The sequence below is a fragment of the Pipistrellus kuhlii genome, unplaced genomic scaffold (genome assembly GCF_014108245.1).
Source record: "Pipistrellus kuhlii isolate mPipKuh1 unplaced genomic scaffold, mPipKuh1.p scaffold_m20_p_3, whole genome shotgun sequence".
NCBI classification, from domain to species: domain Eukaryota; kingdom Metazoa; phylum Chordata; class Mammalia; order Chiroptera; family Vespertilionidae; genus Pipistrellus; species Pipistrellus kuhlii.
The window spans coordinates 79998828-80025509 of record NW_023425529.1 but is presented as its reverse complement, the minus strand read 5'-3'; the positions used below and the strand labels follow the sequence as shown (position 1 = coordinate 80025509).

General features: G+C 42.2%; 1 protein-coding gene across 3 annotated transcripts in view; it reads left to right on the top strand.

The window, feature by feature from the left end:
- Positions 1–13586: 13586 nt before the first annotated feature.
- The window catches only part of GALNT8 (polypeptide N-acetylgalactosaminyltransferase 8), a 57484-nt gene continuing 44388 nt past the window's right edge, over positions 13587–26682 (top strand). For 2 of the 3 annotated variants that reach the window (XR_004991016.2, XM_036455716.2), the window contains exons 1-2: positions 13589–14125; positions 22543–22798. Coding sequence is in view for 1 of the 3 variants with exons in the window: in XM_036455716.2 (XP_036311609.1) it covers positions 13915–14125; positions 22543–22798 (467 nt within the window). In the remaining 2 variants the exon portion in view is untranslated. Of the gene's footprint in view, positions 14126–22542; positions 22799–26682 lie in introns of all 3 variants that reach the window. The other variant, XR_006742897.1, reaches the window with a different exon arrangement.

The window sequence follows — 26682 nt, the reverse complement described above, 5'->3', positions numbered from 1 at the left end:
TAGTTTATCAAAAATTCATTTTTTGTTAGTTACTTTTAATTTCCCTATTATTGTTTTATTTATTTTTATTTAATTATTTAAAAATATATATATATTTTATTGATGTTTTACAGAGAGGAAGGGAAAGAGATAGAGAGCTAGAAACGTCGATGAGAGAGAAACATCGACCAGCTGCCTCTTGCACAACCCCTACCGGGGATGTGCCCGCAACCAATGTACATGCCCTTGACGGGAATCGAACCTGGGACCTTTCAGTTCACAGACCGATGCTCTACCACTGAGCCAAACCGGTTTCGGCAAATTTCCCTATTATTGTTTTAGATGTTCATTTTTGCTATGTTCTAGTTGCTGCTCTTGGGATAATAAAATGTGTTCTTATCATAGCCTACATAGACTTAATCTATCCTACCTAATAAAGAGGGAATGTGCTAATTGACCATCACACCCTCACAAAGATGGTGGTGCCAAAGCCAATAAAGAGGGAATATGCTAATTGACTGCCACACCCTCAAATATGGAGGAGCCCACAGCCACAAGATGGTTGCACCCAATCCCCTTAGTCCCGCTGGGGTGGCAGGTGTGTGGCATAGATGGGCCTGCCCTCTAGTGGGTCTGGCCACTCCATGTGCCTACCTCTGGAGTCCCCAAGTTCCCTCAGCTCCCCAGCCGCCCAGGGCCAGCTTGAGGCAGAGGCAAGCCTCAGATGGCAGTTTCCCAGCTGCCCAGGTCCGCCCAAGGCTTGTGTGGCTGGCAGCGGCAGCAGCAGGGGTGTCGCCTTCTCCTGATCGCTGGGTTGCCTTCTGCCCTTGAGGGCTCCTGGATTGTGAGAGGGGGCGGGCTAGGCTGAGGACTCCCCCTCCAGTGCATGAATTTTTATGCACTGGGCCTCTAGTATATATAAAAGCCTAAGTAACTGTTATGACTGATGAACTGTTATGACTAAGTAACTGTTATGATCAGATGACTGGTTGGTATTTATGATGCGCACTGACCACCAGAGGGCAGGTGCTCAATGCAGAAACTGCCTCCTGGTAATCAGCATGCTCCCACAGCCAACCTCCAGTGGTTGGCCAACCTCCTGTGGTCCCTACCCCTGGTCAACCAGCCCCAGTCGGCCACAACTGGGGACTGGATGAGACAGCCCTGATTGGCTGGATCGCTGGCCAGGTCGAGGGACCCCATCTGTGCATGAATTCTTGCACTGGCCTCTAGTATTATATAATTTTATAGTTAACTAGAGGCCCGGTGCATGAAAATTCATTCCCTGGAGGGGTGTCCTCAGCCCAGCCTGTCCTCTCTCACAGTCTGGGAGCCCTCGGGGGTGGGAGTCAACCCAGCGATTAGGGTAAAGCAACGCTCCCATCACACCTCTGTTGCTGCCACTGCCGGCAGCCAAGCCTTGGGTGGCCCTGGTTACCTGAGCCTTGGGCAGCCCTGAGTGGCTGGGCAGCTGCCATCCTGTGCCTAAGGCCAGCCCTGGGTGTTTGGAATGCTGAGGGGTCTGGGAGACTACAGAGGCCTGGCCTTGCCGCACACCTGCCGCCCCAGCAGGGCTGAGGGAACTGAGCACCACCATCTTGTGGATGTGGACACTGCCATCTTTGAGGGTGGGACAGTCAATTAGCATATTACCTCCTTTTTTAATTTAAAAATATATTTTATTGATTTTTCACTGAGAGGAAGAGAGAGGGATAGAGAGCTAGAAATATTGATGAGAGAGAAACATCCATCAGCTGCCTTCTGCGCAACTCCTACTAGGGATGTGCCCACAACCAAGGTACATGGCTTTGACAGGAATCAAACCTGGGACCCTTTAGTCCACAGGCTGATGCTCTAGCCACTGAAACAAACTGGTTAGGGCTATATTCCTTCCTTATTGGCTGTGGGCACCACCATCTTTGAGAGTGGGACAGTTAATTAGCATATTCCCTCCTTTTTGACTGTGGGCATCACCATCTTTGCGATAATGTGAGGGTCAATTAACATATTCCCTCTTTATTAAATAGGATCTTTTAAAAACGTTGGAGCATCGCATCAGTATAATTTCATTACCTCCCCTTTCTTTGTACTATTGTCACATATTCCATTTCTACACACAATATATTTCCACCTTACAATGTCACTATTTCTGTTCTAAACAATAATTTGTCTTTCAAGTTCATTAAGAGAAGAAAAAAATATATATATTTACCTGAAAATGTCTTATTTTTAGGAATAGTTTTGTTTGGTGTAAGATATTAGGTAGATTTCCTTCACCCTACTCTTCTTTGTGATGTTATTCCATTGTCTTCTAGCCTCTATGTTATTCATATAATTGCTCCTAGAGTGGCTTTAAAGATTTTTTTTCCAAAAGTTTAATTCTTATGTGCCTATATGAGTGTGTTTTTTAAATTCTTCTGCTAAAGAGCTACTTGTATTTATAGGTTGATGATTTTAGACTAAATTTAGTATGTTTTCCTCATTAATTTTTATATAATTTTTCTGCCTCATTCTTCATCTGCTCTTTCTATGACTCCAATTGCAATTAGACCACCAAATATTCTATATAATAAAGAGGTAATATGCAAATTTACCCTCACACCATTGCACAAGAGGGTGAGGATAGTTGAGGGCAATCAGACCAGCAGGGGAAGGTAGTTGGGGGTGGATAAGGCCTGCAGGAGAAGGCAACTGGGGGTGACCAGGCCTTCAGGGGAGAGAGGACAGTTGGGGGGACTAGGCTGGCAAGGGAGGGCAATTGGGCCAGCAGGGGAGCCATTAGACATCGATCAGGCTGGCAGGGGGTGATTAGAAGCAATCAGGAAGGCAGGCGAGCAGTTGGGAGCCAGCAGTCCTGGATTGTGAGAAAGATATCCACAGGGATCAGGCCTAAAACCGACAGTTAGACATCCCCTGAGAGGTCCCAGATTGGAGAGGGTGTAGGCTGGGCTGAGGGACACCCCTCCCCAGTGCATGAATTTTGTGCACTGGGCCTGTAGTATAAATGTAAATATATATACATATACATATATATATACATATATATATATACATATACATATACATACACACACACACACACACACACACACACACACACACACATATATATATATATATATATATTTTTTTTTTTTCCCCCCCCTCATTGGTTTTTAGAGAGACTGAAAAGGAGGGGTAACTGTGACAGAGAAACACTGATGTGAGAGAGACACATAGATTGGTTTCCTCCCATAGGTGCCCTGACTGGGGCCAGGGATCAAGCCAACGACCAAGATATGTGTCCTTGAGCATAATCAAACCGTCAACCCTTCAGTCTGCAGGCTGATGCTCTAACCACTGAGAAAACTAGATAGGACTAGACCACTTGATATTGTCCCACAATTCAATGATTCTATGTTTTTTACATTTTCAAATTGAATTTACTGTTGTTACATTGGTTAATAAAATTATATAGGTTTCAAGTGTAAAATTCTGTAACACATCATCTGTATATTGTATTGTGTTCACTATCTCAAGTCAAGTCTTCTTCCATCACCATTTATCCCACTATATCCTCTTTTACCTTTCCTCAGCCCTCAATGAAAATTAAAAATAATTTTCTTCTCTCTTTTCTTCACATTGATAATTTCTATTGATATGTTTTGAAATTCATGACCCTTTTATATAAAATTACCAATCTGCTGCTAAGTTTATCCAGTGAACTTTTAAGATACTGTAAATTTCACTCTCAGAATTACCATTTGGTTTTCAATTTTAGAGTGTCTACTTTTTCCTTGAGATTTATCCCTTTCTGCACTCATTATGTCAATCTTTTTTTTTAATCTTTGAACATTTTTATAACAGCCATTTTAAAGCTATTTAATTACCACATCTGAATAATCTTCTGGCTAGTTTCTATTGACTACTTTTTTGGTTCAACAGTTACATTTTTTCTGCCTCTTCAAATGTCCAGTAATTTGTGATTTTATCCTTGACATTCTGAATGAATCCTTGTAAATCATCTGGTTTATGTTGTATTTCTATATTTTATTTTTTTAATATATTTTTATTGATTTCAAAGAGGGAGAGAGAGAAACATCAATGATGAGAGAGAATCATTGATCTGCTGCCTCCTGCAAGCCCCCCACTGAGGATCAAGCCCACAACCGGGACATGTGCCATTGACCGAAATTGAACCTGAGACCTTTCAGTTCGTAGGCTGGCACTCTACCCATTGAGTAAAACCAGCTAGAGCTATGTTGCATTTCTTTAAAGAGTGTTGAGTTTTGTTCTAGTTGTTACTCATTTGGGTGCTGTTGAGACTTGCTTTTAGGCTTTGTTAGAGTAGGTTTAGAGTGGCCTTTGTTGTAGGGCATGGCTGTTACTCTTAAGGAGTGGTCTGCCTCATGTCATAGCAAAATACACTGGGTGTTCAGTACTGGTTTCTCTGTTATGACTCAGCCAGAACTCCTGTGTTCCCCAAGACTGTGTGACCTCTGATATCTCTCAGTTCTGGAGCAGTATCTCTAAGCTAGACCTTCTTGAGTTTTTCCCTCATCCTATTCAACCTATTGCTTGTCTAGGAATCTGGAGGGAATCCCCAGAAAAAGGGGGCCCCCTCATGAAGCTATTTTAACTTTGGTACCCTGCACTGAAATTTCCAGATGCTTTAGCAGCTCCCAAGCTCTGCTGTCTGACTCACCAGCTCAGTGGGACTATTTGTGCTCAGTGGTTCACTATCCCAGGCCATGATTGTGAAACTGTCCCCAGGTAAAGAGATGGAGTAAATATTGCTCTTCCCTCAGGGACCAGTCTTCTGTTTCCCATTGCCTGAAAACAGTTGTCTCATATATTTTGTTCTGTTTGTAGTGCATTGTTTTTGTTTTTTGGCAGGAGAGAAAATTTGATTCTGATTGCTCCAATATAGGTAGAAGCAGAAGTTGACTCAAAAAATGTTTTAAAATATTGTGGTACATTTTCATCTGATATCAGCAGATTTTTCAGCAAATTTTATACAAGATCAAAGTATCCTCTCTCAAACTTTTCAAACTTATTCTTACTTGCCTACAATTCCAGAGTACAGTACCTCTTCCTAAGTGCTTACAATTTTCTTTCAAACTGGTAATTTCATCTTGAATTATTTAAAGTCTCACTGGAATGCTTAAATGAAATGGAAACTAACCTGTTGGCAGGCAGGTGGCAGATGGTAAACAAGGTAGAGCTTTAAATTATTATCCATCAGATAACATTAGAAGAGCTGTGCCCCAACCTTTTACAGCTAGGGCTCAGGATCTGAAGAAGGGGCCACACAGAAGTGAAAATGCTATCTAAGATATATGAATTTAAAAGGCATGGGGGGCCAGATGGAAACCTCTTTCTTGGAGAGGCTGGTCTGCTTTTTATTCACTTTTAGATAACACATCTTGCCCTCAATAAAGCACAGCAATCAGGTAGCAGACAGACAGTCTCAAAGGTCAGTAAAGATTTACTTTGAGGCTATTAGGTTAAGAAATTGCTTGGAGCCATCCCTATCTCAACTCAGAACAATAGGTGTATAGCTTTTAGCCCTGCTAAAGCTCAAGGTTCATCAGCCTTCTGAGTTTCTTGGTGCACTCTCATGACAGCATTGACAATGGATGGCTTCCCACAGAGCTGAGTATAAAGGCTTATAAAATTTAATTATATGGACAAGTGTTGACTGTATAAAAATTGTGTACTCTAGTTCTGATGGTAATGACCAAGACTTTTATGCTAGGTCACTGATGAAAGTCACAACCAGGTGTGGTTAAAAAACACCCAAAACCCATGCTTTAGTTCTAGTCCTAGTTCTCTTCTTCTCATGTTGCCTTGTTCTGCAATCTATATTGGTCTATTTTCCAGGCTATTTTTTCCCTTGGTCCATTCCATTTTTTTTTTTTTTTTTGATAGGTATTCAGGGCAAATGAGTCAGTTGCAAAGAATTTTATTATTCTGCCATCTCTCAAAGTTTACTTTTTAACCATTGTATTGACTACTCCATTGGCTCTTTCTAACTTGTACTCTTAATTATGTACAAATGCATAAGTTTTTATGATGCTCTCCAATTATGCAGTATGATTTTTTTTCTTCTGAGGTGGGAGAGATTTGTTTAAGCCTGTTGATTATTGGTGGGAAAGTCAGTTATATCTCAACATTTTCTTACTCAGCATTCTTACTTTATTATTACTTCTTGGGTAAAGCTATTTTATATTCCCAATCCTGGCTGAGCAACTGGAGTGAAAAAAAATGTTGTCTTGGGACACTTGTATCTTTGTCGTATATAGACTTCAGAGCAAAGATAAATATATAGGCAACCAATCCAGAAGGTTAGAAAGGACATTAGAAAATGAATATATATGCAAAAAGAAAACTATCTGCAGGTTATCTGTACTTATCCCCAAAAACTATAATATAAAGAACTATGATTCAAACATTGAAAATAATATAGCCTGGTAAATATTACTCAACCTTCTGATCCTCAGATTTTTTATCTGTGAAAGGGACTCATGATCCCAATATCGCAGGGTGGTTATGAAGACCCAAATGAAATCACAGTGTACACAATGACTAACACTGGATATCACATAGAAGTGCTTACAAAATATTTATTTTCTTTTTTTCCTCCAATACATACTCATAATCTACAAATAAGCTTTTCTCAGTCATTATTATCAACCCTATTATTTGTCAAATGAATGCATCTTCTGCAATTACAGATATTTGTAACTGATTTAATAAGGGAAGTTTAATCCCTTGAGAACCTATTACACCTCCCCACCCCCGAACATAGAATGAGCATAATTTTAGAGATAATTTATGAGTCAAGAAGGAGTCCCCCCCCAAAAAAAGTCAGCATTATGACCAACAAAAGTATTTCATTCTGAAATATTTACTGACTGTCCAGAGGTTTTATTCTAAGGGAGAGAAAACATAGACATTATTCATATTGAATCACAATTTACCTCCAATATGATTTTAAGACACTACAAACATAAAATTGTCCATACTTGAATATTCTATTGCTATGTTTAATTACAATCCACTTTGATTCTCAAAAATTTTTTTCATTCCGCTGAGAAAATTTTCTGCCCTTGATTTCTCCCCAGAGCTTCAGAGCCAAATTTCCATTTTCTTTTTTTTAATGTTTATTGTTGAAAGTATTATATGTCCCCTTCCCCACCCCCCACCATTGACCCCTTTTAGCCTGCCCCCACCAGGACCATTTCTCCCCCCCCCCTTTCATCACCCTATTGAAGCATCCATCTTATATAAAAACTGCTGTTTGAAATTTAAACCCTGCTATTTTGGCTTCTGTAAATGCTTGCTTAAATAATAATGAAAATAAGACTATTCCCATTTCAGGGAGGCCATTAAACCTTCCCCAGATGAAGTTATCAGTGCTGGCACCAGGCCAAGCCTTTGGTTGAGATTTCAAAACCCCAGCACATAGGGGCTCTTTAAGAACTTGCAAAAGGGTCCGGAAAACCCCATATTTGGGAAACAACAAAGGTAAAAAGGTATAAATACAGGAAACTTCCTGTTTGAAGGGGCCCAGAATTTGAGAGACATTTTTTTCTGGGCCCACGTATTAATAATAATAATAATAAATGTAACTCCATCTCTCTAAGCGTTGCTTGGTTCTTCTATGGTTTTCTGTAACACTATTGTCTGTGTCCATGGGTTATGCATATATGCATTTAAGTTCTTTAGTTGATCTCTTTCCCCCCACCCACCTCTGTATTCCCTCTGAGATTCAACAGTCTGTTTCTATATCTGGATCTATTTTGTTCATCAGTTTATTTTGTTTATTGAGTGAGATCATGTGATGCTTGTCCTTCTCTGACTGGCTTATTTTGCTCAGCACAATACTCTCCATGTCCCTCCATGTTGTCTCAAAGGGTAAGGGATCTTGCAGAGACCTTTCAAGTGAAACCTATGCCTAGTTAACCTAATTATTCCTCCTCCCCCATATCTACTCTTCCACTTTGTTCTCTCCCTGTATTCTGGGCATTGCCAAGCAGAAGCTAGAAACTTCAGAGTCCTCTTTCACAACTTCTCTCCCATAGTCCAGTTTCAGATGGTGACACTACTTTAAATTATCATTAATTTAAGGAAATATAAAGATCAGAGCAGAAATAAATGACATAGAGACAAACAAACAAAAACAAACAAACAGACAAGCAAACAAAAACAATACAAATGATCAATAAAACCAAGAGCTGGTTCTTAAGAAAGGATAAATAAGATTAATCAACCTCTAGCCAGGCTCACCAAGAAACAGAGAGAAGACCCAAATAAACAAAATCAGAAATGAAAGAGGCAAAGTAACAACAGACCCCACAGAATTAGAAAGGATTCTGAAAAACTACTATAAACAACTCTATTCCAACAAACTAGACAACCTAGATGAAATGGACAAGCTCCCAAAACTAAATCAGGAACAACAACAACAACAACAACAAAAAACCTGAATAGGCTGATAACTACCAATGAAATTGAAGCAGTAATAAAAAAAAATCTTCCAGCAAACAAAAGACGTGGTCCAGATGGCTTTATAGAAGAGTTCTACCAAACATTAAAAGAAGAATTAAAACCTATCCTCTTCAGACTATTCCAAAAAATTCAAGAAGAAGGCACATTTCCAAGTTCTTTCTATGAAGCTAGCATTACCCTAATTCCAAAACCAGATAAAAATACCACAAAGAAAGAGAAACACAGGCCACTATCTTTGATGAATATAGATTCTAAAATCCTCAACAAAATTCTAGCAAATCAGATCCAGTATTACATTAGAAAGATCATACATCATGATCAAGTGGGATTTATTCCAGGTGTGCAAGGATGGTACAAATCAATAAATGTGATACATCACATAAATAAATTGAGAGACAAAAATCACATAATCATATTAATCAATGCAGAAAAAGCATTTGGCAAAATCCAACATCCTCTCTTGATAAAAACTCTCAGCAAAGTGGGAATAGAGGGATCATACTTCAACATAATAAAATCCTTATATGACAAACTACAGCCTATATCATACTTAATGGGCAAAAACTAAAACCATTTTCCCTAAGAACAGGAACAAGACAGGAATGCCCACTTTCACCACTTCCATTCAACAAAGTACTGGAAGTGCTAGCCATCATGATTAGACAAGAAGAAGAAATAAAAGGCATCCAAACTGGAATAGAAGAAGTAAAACTGTCATTATTTGCAGATGACATGATAATATACATAGAAAACCCTAAAGACTCCATCAAAAAACTACTACAAATTATTTTGGCAATGTAGCAGGATACAAAACACCCAGAAATCAATAGCTTTTTTATGCACCAATAATGAACTCACAGAAGAGAAACTAAAACTAAAACAAAAACAAAAACAAAATCCCATTTACCATGTCACCAAAAAATTAAGATACCTAGGAATAAACTTAACTAAGGAGGTAAAAGACCTGTGCTCAGGAAACTACAGGATGTAGAAAAAAATAAAGAGATAGAGGAAGACATAAACAAATGGAAGAACATACCATATTTATGGATTGGAAGAATCAATATCATTAAAATGTCCATACTACCCAAAGCAATTTGTAGATTCAATATAATTCCCATTAAAATACCAATGGTATATTTCACAGACCTAGAACAAACTCTTCAAAAATTCATATGGAATAAAAAAAGAATCCAAATAGCAACAGCAATCCTGAGAAAGAAGAACAAAGTTGAAGGGATCACAATACCAGATATCAAGCTATGTTACAAAGTCACTGTTCTCAGAACTATCTGGTATTGGCACAAGAATAGACCTAGAACAATGGAACCAAAGAATCCAGAAACTGACCCAAGCTATTATGCTCAATTAATATTTGACAAAGGAGGCAAGAGCATACAATGGAGTCAAGACAGTCTCTTCAACAAATCATGTTGGGAAAATTGGTCAGATACATGCAAAAAAATGAAACTAGATTACCAAGTTACTAGTAAACCATACACAAAAATAAACTCAAAATGGATAAAGAACTTAAATGTAAGACAGGAAACCATAAAAATTTTAGAAGATTCCATAGGCAGCAAAATATCAGACATATGTTGTAGCAATATCTTTATAGCTCTTAGAGCATTGGAAACTAAGGAGAAAATAAACAAATGGGACTACATCAAAATAAAAAATGTCTGCACAGAAAAAAACAAAAAAACAACAACAACATAAACAAAACAACAAAAAAGTCCACTGCATGGGAGAACATGTTTGCCAATGTTATCTCAGATAAAGGTTTAATCTCCAAAATTTACAGGGAACTCATACATCTCAACAAAAGGAAAATAAACAATCCAATTAAAAAAAAATAGGCAAAGGACCTAAACTTTTCAAAAGAGGATATATAGAAGGTCAAGAGACTTATGAAAATATGCTCAAAGTCACTAATCATCTGAGAGATGCAAATCAAAACTATAATGAGGTACCATCTCACACCTGTCAGAATAGCTATCATCAACAAATCAACAAACGACAAGTGCTGGTGAGGATATGGAGAAAAATAAACCCTCCTGCACTGGGTGGGAATCCAGACTGGTGTAGCCACTGTGGAAAACAGTATGGAGATTCTTCAAAATATTAAAAATGTTACTCATTTGACTCAGTAATTCTACTTCTGGGAATATATTCCAAGAAACCAGAAATACCAATCAGAAAGGACATATGCATCCCTATGGTCATAGCAGCACAATTTATAATAGCTAAGATTCGAAAACAGCCTAAGTGCCCGTCAGCAGATGAGTGGATTAAAAAAATGTGGTATATCTACACAATGGAATACTATGCTGCTATAAAAAGGAAGGAACTCCTACCATTTGCAATAACATGGATGGAACTAGAGAACATTATGCTAAGAGAAATAAGTCAGTTAGAGAAAGATAAATATCACATGATCTCACTCATATATGGGATATAATGAACATCATATACTGATGAACAAAAACAGATCCAGAGACAAAGAAACACTGAACAGACCGTCCAACCTCAGAGAGAAAGCTGTGGAAAGGGGTGCGGCAAGAGAACAACCAAAGAACTTGTATGTATGAATATTAGCATAACCAATGGAGATGGACAATGGAGTGGTGGGAGCTTGTCTTGAGGGGTAGGAGTGGTGGTGGTTGGGGATTTGATTCCTGTCAAAAGCATATACCTTGGTTGTGGGCACATCTACAGTAGGAGGTGTCCAGGAAGCAGCTGATTAATGTTTCTCTCTCACTGATGTTTCTAACACTCTATCCCTCTCTCTTACTCTCTGTAAAAAAATCAATAATATAAAAAAAATAACAAAATTAAAGCAAAGGTAAAAATAAAATCATCATAATTTCTAATCTAAAAAAATTATCATTAATTTGCTAATTTTTCCCATTATAAAACTGATAAGACCATATTAGCAAATAAGTAAAAAGTAGAAAAAGTAAATTAACTGCCTGTACTGCTAATTTACACATTTATATTAAGAGAGTAATGAGATCATAATACAACCATTCTTATCATTTCAGCATATTTCCTTCCAGTCTTTTTTCTTTTGCTTCTATTTAGCTTTCTTGTCTTACTTTTCTTTTTCTGATCATTTCCTTACTTTCTGCTATTACAAGATGCTTCAGGTTCATCTTGTATTTTTCCTGCTCCAGAATCAATCATTTCTCTAAGATACATTGGTCCGTTGCATTGGAGAATGTGGGCATTGGGTAGTGGCTTTCTTTCACACATTGCTGTAGTCACCGTCATGTATTGGGATAGTGGGCAGTTCCCACCTGGATTCATTGTTAGGTTTAGCCATTTCTGGACCCATCTGGCAAAGTGGTAGAGTAGGCAACCAGGAGTTTGCTAAAGATGAGGTGCCTCCTGAGAAAGAACTCATGCTAAGGAAAGGTGTTAGGCAGACAAATGTGGAAAATTGCACAGTCCTCATCTGAGGGAGAAGTGATTCTGTCTAGGTGTGGTAGTGATGTTTGGATTATCTTTGACTCAACATTCCTCCCATTGCACATTGAATTTGGGTCTGGTATAACAGGTTTTCAGGTGGCTTTTGGCTGGAGTAGAGCAGTTATTGTCTGAATGTGAATACTCATCTTGCTAGGCTTCCCCTGCCCTATTTCTTTGTCTAGAACAGGATTTTCTTTGGGACGTTTTTTTGTCTTTTCCTGTTGGCATTTATAGTGTGGCAACTTACTCAGCATTCAGTCTAGGATATATTAGGCAAAAAGAAAACCCAGGGAACTCACCACTATGTTGTTCCCATAGCCCCTTTCTCCACCTTTCAGAGTCTTCATGTTTGTGTTATTTCTAGAATGCAGAGTTTTTAGTTGCTTTCAGTGGGGGAGAAATAGAGATAAATGGTCTACTCCATTTCAAGTGTTAAATAGACATAAATCATGCATTTTAAATTTATTTTGACTCTGATTTGTAGGTGAGGGTATGGGAACAACAGATATAAAGAACTCTTATGCCGAAACCGGTTTGGCTCAGTAGTAGAGCATCGCTCTGTGGACTGAAAGGTCCCAGGTTCGATTCCGGTCAGGGGCATGTACTTTGGTTGCGGGCACATCCCCAGTAGGGGGTGTGCAAGAGGCAGCTGGTTGATGTTTCTCTCTCATTGACATTTCTAATTCTCTATCTCTCTCCCTTCCTCTCTGTAAAAAAATCAATAAAATATATATTTTTTAAAAAAAGAACTCTTACATTTTATTATTATGTTTTGTTCTACCTGCTTTTTCTAAAGCAACATCTCTGTACTTTAATCTAAATTTCTTCCCCACTTCTTATTGATTTGGAGACCTAAAGCTGGGACACAGTGAGAGATGATTATGAAGGGATCCAACACTAGACTTAGAACTTTTGGCTCTGAGGAACAATTTCAAGTGTTTAATCTATAATGATGGTAATTAAATGATTTGTCCAAAACATATAGTGAGTGTGAGGTGTGGGAGCAGAAGAGTTAGTGGAAGCTGGAACAGGGTGGAACTGAAACCAGACAATCAATGGCTCCCAGCTGCCTGTCACTACTTGAACGCATTAAGAGGAGTCAGGGGTGAACCATCTATGAGCGTTTATTCAAAGAATGCTGGTAGTATGATAGAGCAGCAGGTCATTCACAAAAATCTGCTCTCCCATCCCCTACTAGCTGGCTGATTACATAGGAATAAGGAATAAAGGCTGCATGCAAGGGGAAAGGGAGGGGGTGGCTGCAGGGTCCGTGGTCCCTGTGTCTCCTTCCAGGATATTTAAGGGAATGGTCAGCATTCCTAAGGCAAACTCCCAGAGGACAACAAGGTTCAGGCCCAGCAACCAAATCAAAACTGGCCTGTCCTTTGTCTGTTTTCAAAGTGCATTTTCTTTTCTGAGCAATGGACCCATCGGGGTGCCAAGGTGTTTCTTGTCTCTTTACAGCTCTAGTTTTCTCCTTGTAGCAAATCCTCCAGTTTCCCAGGGTCTGTAAGAAAACTTCTTACCTATAGTTAGGAAGGTGAATACTCATTAAACAATCGTGGCTCTATTCTTATTACGTGCCATTCCCCACTGTCAGAACCTCAGTGTGCAGAGCTGTGTGCCGATAGCTAGCAGAGGGCACAGATCAGTGAAGCAGGGCCATTGCCTGGAGCTCACCTCCACCTCAAAAAGCTTTCTTCAAGTTTGTTGGCTGTAACATTTGAGACAGTACCAAGTGTACCCAGGGAGCCTGCCAGTCATTGGGTGGCTGCCATGACATACTCCACACCTGACACTGTGCAGGGAGGAGCCAGGCAGCCTGTGCCAGATTTTCAGTCGGAGAACATCTGGTTCAGCAGGCAGGGTGTCATCTCTGCAACCAGGAGACAAGGCTCAGCTGATTCTGATCCTTAGCTTGCCAGAGCAGTGACACTCAGCCCCACAGGGAGTGGCAGAACCAGTTGAAGTATGATGCTCAGGAGACATCTCTGCAAAATTCTCTGCATTGGACTGACTCTCACTATTGTCTACAATCTCGTCCTGGTATTTTATACCAAGATGGGTTTACAAAAGTTGATTCTGGGTGGTGTCCAAAAGGAGCCTCACTTGCCTCTGTCTGAAAGGAACAGGATAATGATAAAGAGACTCTCTCAGCTGGAGTTGGAGTTGCAGCATCTGAGTAAGTTTCTAAGTCACTTGGAGGGGATGGTGTGTGTGTGTGTGTGTGTGTGTGTGTGTGTGTGTGAGTGTGTGTGTGTGCGCGCGCACATGCTTATGCACACTTAAAAACTCTTAGGCGAAAGGGGTGTGGAGAATAAAATGAGTAAGAGTTCACGTTTTTATCTCTCAGTTGCTCAATTTAGCATCTGAAATTGAATTCTATGCTTCCAAATGGGCATTAAATGTTGAGAATTAGAGGGAATCTGAGCTGCAGTATGAGAAAACATTAAAACCATTGAAGGATTTTTTTGTGAGTTTATTTGAGCTAACCTGTCAACAATTGCCGGGAAGAAGAATCTCAGCGTATTGAGATAATGCTCTGAAAAACGGTGGCTTTTCACTTTTATAAATTTCATCAAAGGAAGAGATTTGAGATAGAAACATCAATGATGAGAGAGAACTATCGATTGGCTGCCTCCTGCACACCCCCCACTGAGGATTGAGCCCGCAACACAGGCATGTGCCCCTGACCGGAATCAAACCTGGGACCCTTCAGACTGCAGGTCGATGCTCCATCCACTGAGCCAATCTGGCCAGGATTATTTGTTTATTTTTAATTTTAAATATTCTCTACCAACTTAAACTTCTTCCAACCTTTTTCCCTTTTGGTGGATCTCCCCTGTCTTCTATTTTCCATGTCTTCTCTGTTATTAGACTTTAGCTCTTTCTTTTCCTTTGGTTATATTTTCGCCTCTCTTAGGAGCTCTTTTAGAGGGAGGAAGTGGGTAACCACAGTCAAAGCAATTGATTTTTAGAGGAAAGAGAGAACCAGAGATGATGAATCCTAATCCTGTTATAGGTGGGTTACATGAAATCCATTGGTAATAGATTAGGAAAGTGGGAGAAAGCAAAGCAGAGAAACCTCTGGACTGGGTACAAAGGGAAACAATAGACATAGGTGGGTTGGTACCGTACAGTTAACAGTCGACAACCTGATAACAATAACAATTTGTGGTTTCTGCCCTGTTAGTTGTGTTCTGAAGGGTCCAAAAAAAGGGAAGTTACAAGTTACCCGGACATTCCACAGGTATGGTATCTTGGAAGTAAAAGACAATAGGCTCAGAAAGATTGAAGTTGATCTTTGTAGGGGAAGATACTGGCCTAGGACAGGAAGAGCCACTATAAACTGCTTTTTAATTAAAGGTTTTAATTTCAGACCATACTTTGTGGTTACTTTAGGTGTCTTAGTTTGCAAGGCCTCCATGCAGGCCTTCCCTGAGCTAGTCAGTTAGCATGTGGGGCTTTTTCGTGCACATGATGTGAGTGGTGTGTGTGTATGCTGGCACACACTCATGATCACAAGCGCATACATGCAGGCAGGAAAAGGCTCAAACACTCCCAGAGAGGCCCAGGACTCTTCCGCACAGCCCTGCCCTTAGGACTTTGAGTGGCAGGGCTGACAAATGGAGGTAAGAATCCCTGGGGCTAAGGCTGCATTTCCATTTTGCCGTCAGCTGCTGTCAGGGACTCACAGGGGCTTGCTGGAGGACCTGAGGTGGAACCTGATGTGACATGCTGATTGAGTGGCCTGAAGCCAGCATTTCTCTCCCAGTGAGGCTCCTGGCCTATGAGGAGAGATGATGAGACCGTACCTGCCAGCGTCCCATGGTTGTGAAATCCATGCAGTGTCACATACTAACCTCTTTCTTTTATTGAGGAATAATTGTTCTTTAGCATTATGTTAGTTTTAGGTGTACAGTGTAATGGTTCAATTCTTGTACTAACTGTGACTGATCATACCCGCCACCACCCATAATGGCATTTTTTTTTCTGTGATGAGAGATCCTCTAAGGTCTACTCGTTTAGCAACTTCAAGTACACAGTGTAGTGCTATTGACTGTAGTCACCATGCTGTATGTTAGAAGACATCTCAGGTCTTACTTATTTTATAAATGGAAGTTTGTACCTTTTCACCCCTTTCACAACATACCACCTCTCTTCTCCCCACAACCTCTGGCAACCATCCGTCTGTTCTCTGTAACTATGAGCTTGTTTCCTCCACTTTTAGATTGACATATATGTGAAATTAAATGGTATTTGTCTTTCTCTTTCTTACTTATTTCACTTAACCTAATGCGCATAAGGTCTACCACATTTTAAGTTCTTCACATGAAATCTGGGGCTTGCTTTTGATTCTGACTCTAACCCCTATAAATTTTATGTGTCTCAGCATCTGACTCCAGTAAGAGAGGCAGGCATGTTTACCTCAATCCCTGTCATTGCAGAGGTCAAATGCTTGCGCCCCTGAAGGGAGGTTGAATGTATGAGCAGGGAAATGGCTGCAGAGATGCGTGGTTGTGTGCATGTGGGGGCTGGCGGTGAAGAAAGTGTCTTTTAATATAAAAACTGAACATTGCCCAGGTTCAGGGCGAGGCAGAGGGATAGATGGAAGGAAAGAGGAAGGATAAAAAGTAAAGGACTGAATCAGGAAAAGAGAGAGAGAAAAAGAGGGCAATAGAGGATTAAAGAGATGAGGACAAAAAAGGAGCAAAGAGCAAAAGTCTATGTCAGTGGTTCTCAACCTTCCTAATGCCGCGACCCTTTTTAATACAGTTCCTCATGTTGTGGTGACCCCTAACCATAAAATTATTTTTGTTGCTACTTCATAACTGTAATTTTGCTACTGTTATGAATCATAATGTAAATATCTGTGTTTTCCGATTGTCTTAGGCAACCCTGCTAGCAGTTCTCAACCTGTGGGTCATGACAGATATTTACATTACGATTTATAATAGTAGCAAAATTACAGTTATGAAGTAGCAACGAAAATTTTTTATGGCTGGGGGTCACCCCAACATGAGGAACTGTATTAAAGGGTCTCGGCATTAGAAAGGTTGAGAACCACTGGCCAAGAGCAAGGGAATAAAAGAATGTACAGTAGGTCCTTGGTTAACGTCAGAGATCCGTTCCTACAGCGCAACGTACCGTATTTTTCGGACCATAAGACGCTCCGGACCATAAGACGCACCAGTTTTTAGAGAAGGGAAATGAAGAAAAAAAGATTCTGAAACAAATAGTGTCCTAAAATATTTTATGTGCATTAAAACCCAACATCACAGTCATAAACACATGTAATCAACCCTGTAAAGTAAACAGCAGCATTTAGAACCATTTTAGAGCCAGGCAAGCACACAGAGACCACACAGAGCCGGGCAAGTAAAAAAACTTTTTTTTTAAAGTATATGTGTAGGCTAAATTTGGACCATAAGACGCAGGGACTTTTTCCCCCCACTTCTGGGGGGGAAAAAAGTGCGTCTTATGGTCCGAAAAATACGGTAATGTGTTTTCACCAAAGTCGGAACCCACCTACATAAGCACCTGCGCCACTCACATGGAGCACATACACAGCAGTAATGAAGTGAAACAGTAAAAAAGATTTAAAAGAAAGATAATTCCTGACCTTTACTTGTGGTAAATAAATAATAAAAACATAAAGCACCTATGTACATACGTTGAAATGACGGAACTTTTAAAAAATATAAATAGCCGAAACCGGTTTGGCTCAGTGGATAGAGCATTGGCCTGTGGACCGAAGGGTCCCAGGTTCGATTCTGGTCAAGGGCATGTACCTGGATTGTGGGCACATCCCCAGTAGGGAGTGTGCAAGAGGCAGCTGATCGATGTTTCTCTCTCATCGATGTTTCTAGCTCTCTATCCCTCTCTCTTCCTCTCAGTAAAAAATCGATAAAATATTTAATATATATATATATATGGTGACGTAACCACGAAATGACGAGTCTGATATAACCCGAGGACTATCTGGTATGCGGAGACAAGACAGAAAAGAAGAAAATGATGTGGATGGGCATAGAAAAAAAGAATCATTAAGCACCATAGCACCTTCTACATCTTCCCTGATAAGACTCTTCATATTTTATTGTGGTATAATTTTCTGGAAGGCATGTTTCATAGGCACTAGTTTCAGGGATGTCGCATAGAGTATCTTACCACTTAATCCCCTGTGTCTGGCACATAGAAATTAAATGGGTGAGTAAATGAATGAATGAATATTGGAAAAAGAGGACAGAGGACAGGCAGTCAGGGAGAGAGGGCAGAGTGATACCCGGTAAGAGAGTAATGAAACAGATAAGATTGTCACTCTTGGAAGCCCTGGCTTTTGAGCACATTCCACTGGGGTGGACATTGACTTGCAAATATGCTCAGTGTGGCGTCACCAAGAGGATGCCTACGTACCTGGGCAATCACTGTCATTCCTTGATAGCATACTCAGACCACACCACCACTCGCTCACCCAACCCCAGGGCTCAGCCACCTCGGGCCTTAAAGTGGCAGGAGTTCTGTAACCAGACAATCAGTGGGCCTGTGCTGCTGATCACTATCTGAGCCAATTCAGCAGAGACAGGTTGACTTATATAAGAGCGTTTATTCAATACTGCTGGCATCATGGGAAAGCAGCAACTCATCCATAAAACTCTGCTCTGCACCCCACCATAAGCCAGTTGCTTATATTGGGTAGAAGGATAACTATCACATGGGGAAATAGGCAAAGGGTTTGCCAAATGGGCAGTTAACAGATATAAGCAGGCTGGAAATTTGCAAAAGCCCACAGGTATGCAAAAGGCTGGGGATCTTCAAAGTGCTTAGTGACATGCAAGGGTGGGGGGTCTTCAAAGAGCTGGTGATTCTGGTTCCTACCAGAAAGTTGTTAATGTTTGCATGATAATAGGCAGCTCCAAATGAGGAGGATGGGCTGCATTTGCAGGTGAGTTCCCAGGTCCAGAGTGCCACAGCCTGCCAGGTTAGAATGTGCCTTCTTTAATCAGAATAAAACAACCACAGTTAACGGAGCATGATTACTGTTTCTCATAGTTCTAGCTGGTTCCCCAACATTCTGTTTCTGCCCATATCAGTTCTGCCTGCAGCTGGAACACATTATGCCTCCACCAGTCATCTGGAGCCACCAGTGTGCTTCCCTTTTCCTCTGCAATGACCAGCTCCTCCTTTCCTCATTATTATTTTTAAAAATATATATTTTATTGATTTTTTTTTACAGAGAGGAAGGGAGAGGGATAGAGAATTAGAAACATCGATGAGAGAGAAACATTAAGCAGTTGCCTCCTGCACAGCCCCCATTGGGGATGTGCCCGAAACCAAAGTACATGCCTTTGACTGGAATCGAACCTTGGATCCCTCAGTCTGCAGGCCAACACTCTATCCACTGAGCCATACCGGTTCTGGCTCCTCATTATTTTTGATGTGTTATGCCCAGACTTCGTGATCCCCAAGGACCACCAGGGAGCCGAGTCCGATGCAATAAATAAAAGAGCCTGTACCATGCTAGCAATGGGCTCCTCCCACTCATGCCGGCAGCATGGCGGAAGAGAGCGAATTTCTCCCAGTCCAGGAGTTTTGAGGGCTAGGGATAACTCCGCCCTACGGGGCGGAGTTGGGAGCTCATCCTCGCCCCGCCCTGCCCTTTCAGATGCTCCCCACATTTTATTCACTTTAGAATGATGTGGTGTCAGGCACGCCCTACCAGCTGAGGTGAATTTCAAAATGTCTTCTGGACCCTGTTTCCAGATCACAAAGGCCCTTTTTCTGATAGGGCTTCCTGAAATGAAGTCTGTACAGTTATGCAGCATCCTGGTTGCTCATTGTCTCTAGGAAGTCCAGAGGATATCATATATCAATATTTAGACATGAATGTAAGCTGTCATACAGAACAAAAGCAAACACATAATGATAATGAAATCCCTGTAGCAGAGGGTTTGATGACTCTGAACGAATTTTTTGGAACCTGCCCAGGGCGTCTTTAAGGCTTCTGCAGAATGGTGACATTGGGTGGGGCCCTTTGGATCCTGGAAAGTTTCTGTATGAAATGAATGGTCTAATGGCACTGTATTCATCCTGTGGACTCTGCACTTACTCAAATTGACTCTAGGGTGTCCCAGTCCAAACAATCTCCCAATTGGCAGCAATGAATAAGAGAGGAAAATCCCCAAAGAGGAACACAGGAGTTTAAAGGAACAGAGAACTCAAAGCTACCCTGTGACACATGTCTCCCCCCGGCCCCCAATGCTTAGTACAGAAGATTTTGAATAAAAATACCATTTAATTTGGAATATTATAAAATTTCTGCTCTCAGTTTGATTGTCTACCTGAGCAAATATGCAGGGTATTCCCATGAGCTTTCTTTGAAAGACACTCCATTTATATTTATTTGTTCTTTCTGAGTTTTCTTTGACCCATTTTATTTATTTAGCCTTAAGCACTTCTGTAATTGATTCTCTTTCTTCTTAGGCCTGGTTTTGCTACCTTCCAAACACATCCTCCTCCCACTTGCGGACTTTCCTGCTTCCCTTAAATTCAGCTCACAAAGCCATGTGCTGTGCCTGGGGCTGTATCTGCCCAGAGGCAGTTTACACAGGGAGATGTGTCCTGGTGAAACTGGTAATCCCTGGGCTGAAACTGTTAAAAAAAAAAAGGGGGGGGGTAGGGGAGGGATGGTGGTGATTCTTTCAACTTGCAAAAAAAATATACTACATGGGCTAGAGGTAATCCTATCAATTTGGCAGGATTGCAGTATAGGTTTAAGGGAAGATTAGTGGGAGCTAAGTGGGTCCCCAAGGTGGAGTATCTTGGTGACCACTTTGGGACCTGATGCTGAGGAGTGTCATTGTCAATGTTGAACTTGGGAACAATTGATGGGCTCTAGGTTTGGTCTGATCTCAGAAAGGAGAGAGTCAGACAGCTATGATGATGGCGCTTTACCTTGTTATGTAAACCTGGCTGCCCTCTAGCATTTCTTCCGTTGACCTCCCTGACAAGTTTCCTCACTCAGTACAGACTTTGCCATGGCTCCTGGTTCAGTCTTTGGCTCTGCCCCAAATCCTGCTGTCATTCTGGGCCACTGCAATGTCCTGTGGATGACCCATTCAACAGCCCTGCTTTCCCATCCAGGTAGTCCATTACCTCCATTCCACCTTCCCATACTTCTACGCTGTATGTTGAACTTTGTCATCATCCAGACCTGTTCACCTGTGAAATGACAAATTCAAGCTGTCCTTTGCTGATCACAAGTTCATGATTGCAGCATATTCCCTCAGTTGTTCTCTGTAACAGTACCATTTCTTCAGCTTTTCTTTGCCACGATCCACAACTCCGTTGCACACTTGTTCTATTGCACCCTCCTAAGGGTCCCCCCTCTTCCCCCGCTACATCATGTGAAATCAATTGTCTGTCTTCGCTGTGCCTTCACCCAAGGGCTGAACAACTGCTGGAAAAATTTCCATACCTGAGCCACTTCACACTCACGGCCCTGCCTCAGCCAGCCCTCTACTAGGCCCTCAGTACTCTGTTTTACGATTAAAATCTTACTTCCATTTCTTAGCATAACAATTTTAAAAGTTTTCCACTCTTCTCAATATCCTTCCTCACCTCTCCCCCACCACTAAGGAGAGGAAATATAGAAACCAGAGAAAAGAGAAAATAGCCAAACTTTATTGTGTGCCAGGCTCTGTCATAAGCACTTCACAGGCAGTAAGCCACATAGTTATCACTGCAATGCTCTGAGGTACTTGGTAAATCTATGGCACCAAGAAGAGAAAGACCCTGGCCAAGGTCACCCAGCTAGGAAAGAGTAGTCACTGATAGTGTAGTGCAGTGTTTCTCACATTTTATTGTATAAAAGAATTATTCATTGATTTGTTAAAAGTGCTGATTCTGGCTCTAGCAGGTTTGGCTCAGTGGATAGAGTGTCAGCCTGCAGACTGAAGGGTCCCACGTTCTATTCCGGTCAAGGGCACGTACCTTGGAGCCTACAGCTCCCCTCTGACCAGGGTCCTGGTCAGGGCTTATGCAGAAGGCAACCTATTGTTGTGTTCTCTCACACCGATATTTCTCTCTGTCTTTCCCTCTCTCTTCCACTCTTTCTAAAATCAATGGAAATATGAGGATTGGGGGAAAGAAAGTGCTGATTCTGGCATCTTTCCCTATCCCTGTCTGACCTGAGATTCTGATTTAGTTGATTTAGGGGATAAGCCTGTAGATCTGCATTTAAAAATAATCCAACAGATGATTCTGATGTAAATGGTTCTCAGGTCTTATTCTGAAAAAGGTTCTCTATGGTCGATATATTTCTCAGATGACAGTTCCTGGAGGAACTGCGAAGGCTTGGGACTTTGGATAGAGAAGTTCTGACAGAGCTCAAAGAAGAGGTGTGTTTCAGTGCATGCCTCGCCAGGACAGCTTGGCACTGCTCTGACAAATTCCTTGACATATCGTATCCTCTAGGACAAGAGCTGGTCAATTTCAGAATTTGGAAAGGAAAACATTGTGGTGAAATTTGAATGCAAAGCAGTGCCCAGGTAGCTAAGGATTGGCTGAAATGTTTTCTCCCCTGCCCTTCATTTGCAGAAGAAAGTATGAAATTGTCTAAGAGGCAACAAGAAAATGTGGACAAGGCAGTGGAAGCCAAGGCAAGCGAGACACAGAAACACAGACCCAGAGAGAAACTCTTCCCAAACTCAGCGCTTTTCAAGCAGTGGGGTGATGATCTCTCTGAGGCCCAGCAGAAAAGGGCTGAGAACCTCTTCCAAAAGTTTGGTTACAATGTTTACCTCAGTAACCTGCTGCCCCTGAACCGGTCCATCCCAGACACAAGGCATTCCAGGTAGGATGTTTGGCTTCCTAGGAACCTCACTTTAATTTGGGGATGAACTTTGGGAAAGTGAAAAGTCAAGGATTGAAAAGAAGGTTGGAGGAGTGAAAAGTTGGTGGGGAAGGTTTCAGGGAATAGAAAGTTCTAGCAGGTTGCCTGAGCAAACTTCTTATTGTTTTTAATTTATTTTTCAATTATAGTTTACATTAGATATTATTTTGTACTAGAGGCCTGGTGCACAAAATTCGTGCATGGGAGGTTGTCTCTCAGCTTGTCCTATACTCTATCCAATCTGGAACCCCTAGGGGGATGTCCAACTACCAGTGGGATCAGGCCTAAACCGGCAATCGGACATCCCTCTCGCAATCTGGGACCGCTGGCTCCTAACCACTCCCCTGCCTGCCTGCCTGCCTGATCAGCCCTATCCCCTCTCCCTTCCAGCCTGATGCCCCTAGCTGCTCCCCTGCCAACCCAATCACCCCCTAACTGCCCTCTCCTGTTGATTCAATCGCCCCTAACTACCCTCCCCTCCCTCTAAACTGCCTCTGTCTTGGCCCTCACCACTGTGACTTTGTCCAGAAGAACATCCGGTCTAATTAGCATATTACCCTTTTATTAGTATAGATTAGTTTTAGGTATACAATATTTACTAGTATAGATTAGTTTCAGGTAGTTACAATTTGTAACTACCAATTTGTACTTAACCCTTTAATCTTTTTCTCCTAGTCTTGCTAACACTCTCCCTTCTGGAAACCAGCATTCTATTCCCTGAATCTATAAGTTTATTACTGTTTTGCTTGTTTACTTATCTTGTTTTATAGATTCCACATCTAAGTGAAATCATATGGGATTTGTTTTTCTCTGACTGACTTATTTCACTTATCATAATATTCTCTAGGTCCATCTTTGCTGTCACAAATGGTAAGATTTAATTATTGATTATGGCCAAATAACATACCATGATCTCTGAACACATAATAATCTGGCCACTCAGTGTATATCCTATATAATAAAAGACTGATATGCAAATTGTCCCTTTGACCAGGAGTTCGACCAGCAGCCTGGCCAATCACCCATGTCTCCTCCCTCTGACCAGGCTGGCTGGACCCAGCCCATGCACAAATTCATGCACCAGGCCTCATCTTACCTAATAATAGACAAACATGTAAATTGACCATACCTTTGCTACTCCTATAGCCAATCAGAATGACTATGCAAATTAACCCAAAATTGTGGTTAATTTGCATACAATGGCACCCAGGGCCTATGTCCCAGGAACATTCTGGCACCCAGGTCACTGTGAGGTAAGGCCTAGGCAGAAGTGGACCCCCTGTGATCGATCTCAGGGAGCTGGGGGTCCGCTTCTGCTCAAGAGGCTTTTGGCCCATGCAGGCCTGGGCAGAGACGGAGCCAGTGATCAGAGGGAGCTGGAGGGGCCCTGTCCAGGCCTAAAGCTTCTACCAGAGGTTTTAGGTCTGGGCAGGACCCAGCCTCAAATGATGTGAACTATAGAGGAAACACCTTTTCTGATTGCTCATTGGCTAAGCTCCCTGTACGCCACTGGTAATATTCTTAGTAACTTGTGTATAAGAATCCAAAAAGGTGATGTAGGGTTTTTCCACCACACTTCTGGAGAAAAAAATGAAGGTCCACGGCTGGAGGGCTAAGAAATGTCATATCCTGCCCTAGCCAGTTTGACTCAGTGGATAATGCCTCAGCCTGCAGATAGCAGGGTCTGGGTTTGATTCTGATCAAGAGCATGCACCTAGGTTAAGGTTCCTCCCTGGCCAGGGCCCAAATCAGGGCTTGGGCAGGAGGCAGCCAATCAAAGTGTCCCTCTCACTTTGATGTTTCTGTCTTTTCCTTTCTCTTCCATATTCTCTAAAAGTCAATAGAAACATATCCTCAGGTGAGAATAAAAGAAATAAGGAAGAAATGCATATCCTATAAAAGACACATCTTGAAAATGCCTAAAGAAAGTTGTCATTTTTTCTTGGTGAAGGGACTGGAGTCCATGTTGATGAAAATACCTTGGTGGCTGTGGTGACTGGCAGTGGCTGCAGAAGCAGGGTAATGGGGCTCGTGCCTTCCCATGATTAGCCCATGATACAGTTGCCTCCCGCAAAGTTGTCTCCCCTGCAGCTTAGGCCCACTCCCACATCCCTGAGGACTCCCAGTATGTGAAAGAAGGCAAGTTGGGCTGAGATAATCCCACCCCCAGTACACGAATTTTGTGCACTGGGCCCCTAGTATGTGTACACACACACACACACACACACACACACACACACACACACACACACAAAATGGGTGGCCAGATTATTATGCATTCAGAAATCATAGTAATCTGGCCACATATATACTCAGTGTATACTAAAGGCCCAGTGCATGAATTTGTGCACAGGTGGGGTCTGGCTGGTCTGCACCAATGGGGGCCAATCGAACTGGGCCATCAGGGAAGAGGGAATGGGAGAGGTTGGCCAACGGCCCCACCCTCAATGGGGGGGGGTCACTGGGGGACAGGGCCAGCCAGAAGAGGGACCATAGCCAGCCAAAGGGAGAGGCCACAGGCAGTTGGCTGGCCAGCCCCACCCTCAATCAGGGTGGTGGGGACCGATCAGGGTGGGCCTGCCATGGAGAGGGGCCACCAGTGGTTGGCTGGCTGGACCTGCCCCCAATCAGGGTGGGGGGGGCAATTGGGGGCTGGGCCGGCCAAGGGTGGGGCCGTGGAAAGTTGGTAAGCTAGTCCTATCCCGAGTCCAGCCAGGGCTGGCCTGGAGGAGGGGCCGAACCCCAACTGGGCTAGTTGGCTGGCTGCAGTGTGCATCATAGCAACTGGTCATTCCAGTCATTTGTATTGTTCTGGTTGCTTAGCATTTATATATATACTAGAGGCCCAGTACATGAAATTTGTGCATTGCGGGGAGGGGGGTGCCCCTAGACCAGTCTGCATCCTCTCCAATTTGGGACCCCTCACGGGATGTCTAACTTCCAGAAGTTGGACATCCCTCTCACAATCTGGGACTGCTGGCTCCTAACCACTTACCTGTCTGCCTGCCTGATTGCCCCCAACTGCCTCTGCCTGCCTGCTTGATTGCCCCTAACCCCTCTGCCTGCCTGATCGCTCCTAACCTCTCTTCCTGCCTACTTGATTGCCCCTAATGCCCTTCCCTTGCTGGCCAGATCTTGCCCCCAACTGCTCTCCTCTGCTGGCCTGATTATCCCTAACTGCCTCAGCCTGCCTGATTGCCCCAAACTGCCCTCTCTTGCTAGCCTGATCTTGTCCCTAACTGCCCTCCCCTGCAGGCCTGATCTCACCCCCAGCTGCCCTCCCCTGTTGGCCTGATCTTTCCCCCAACTGCCCTCCCCTGCCAGCCTGATCTCACCCCCATCTGCCCTCCCCTGCTGGCCTGATTGTCCCTAATGGCCTCTGCTTCAGCTCTCACCATCATGTCTTTGTCCTCAAGGAAGTCTGCTATCCAGAAGATGGCCCGTTGACCCGGTATAATTAGCATATTACCCTTTTAGTAGTATAGATAGATTATATAGGATGGGGGTGGCGGGAGCCTTTTTCATCAAGAGGAGATGCTCTTGGCAGACAAAAATACATAATCCCTATATCTGGACTGATAGCCAGTCAAATGCACTATACTGCCAAACTGGTCATTAAAAAATTGAACCACTTTCTTAAACCTTACACCAAACAGCTGTTGCCCTTAAAACCCCTCCTCAGGCCCCTCCTTAGGTTCTTCCTTTGCAGTTCACTCAGATTAGGTTCTGATTAGTGGGTTTTTATGTCAGTCAGCATTAAAAGCTCCACCTTCTTGGCACCCATTGGCTCCTCACACTTCACCCAGATTTGATTCTAGTTGATTGGTTTCTATGCCAGTTAGTGT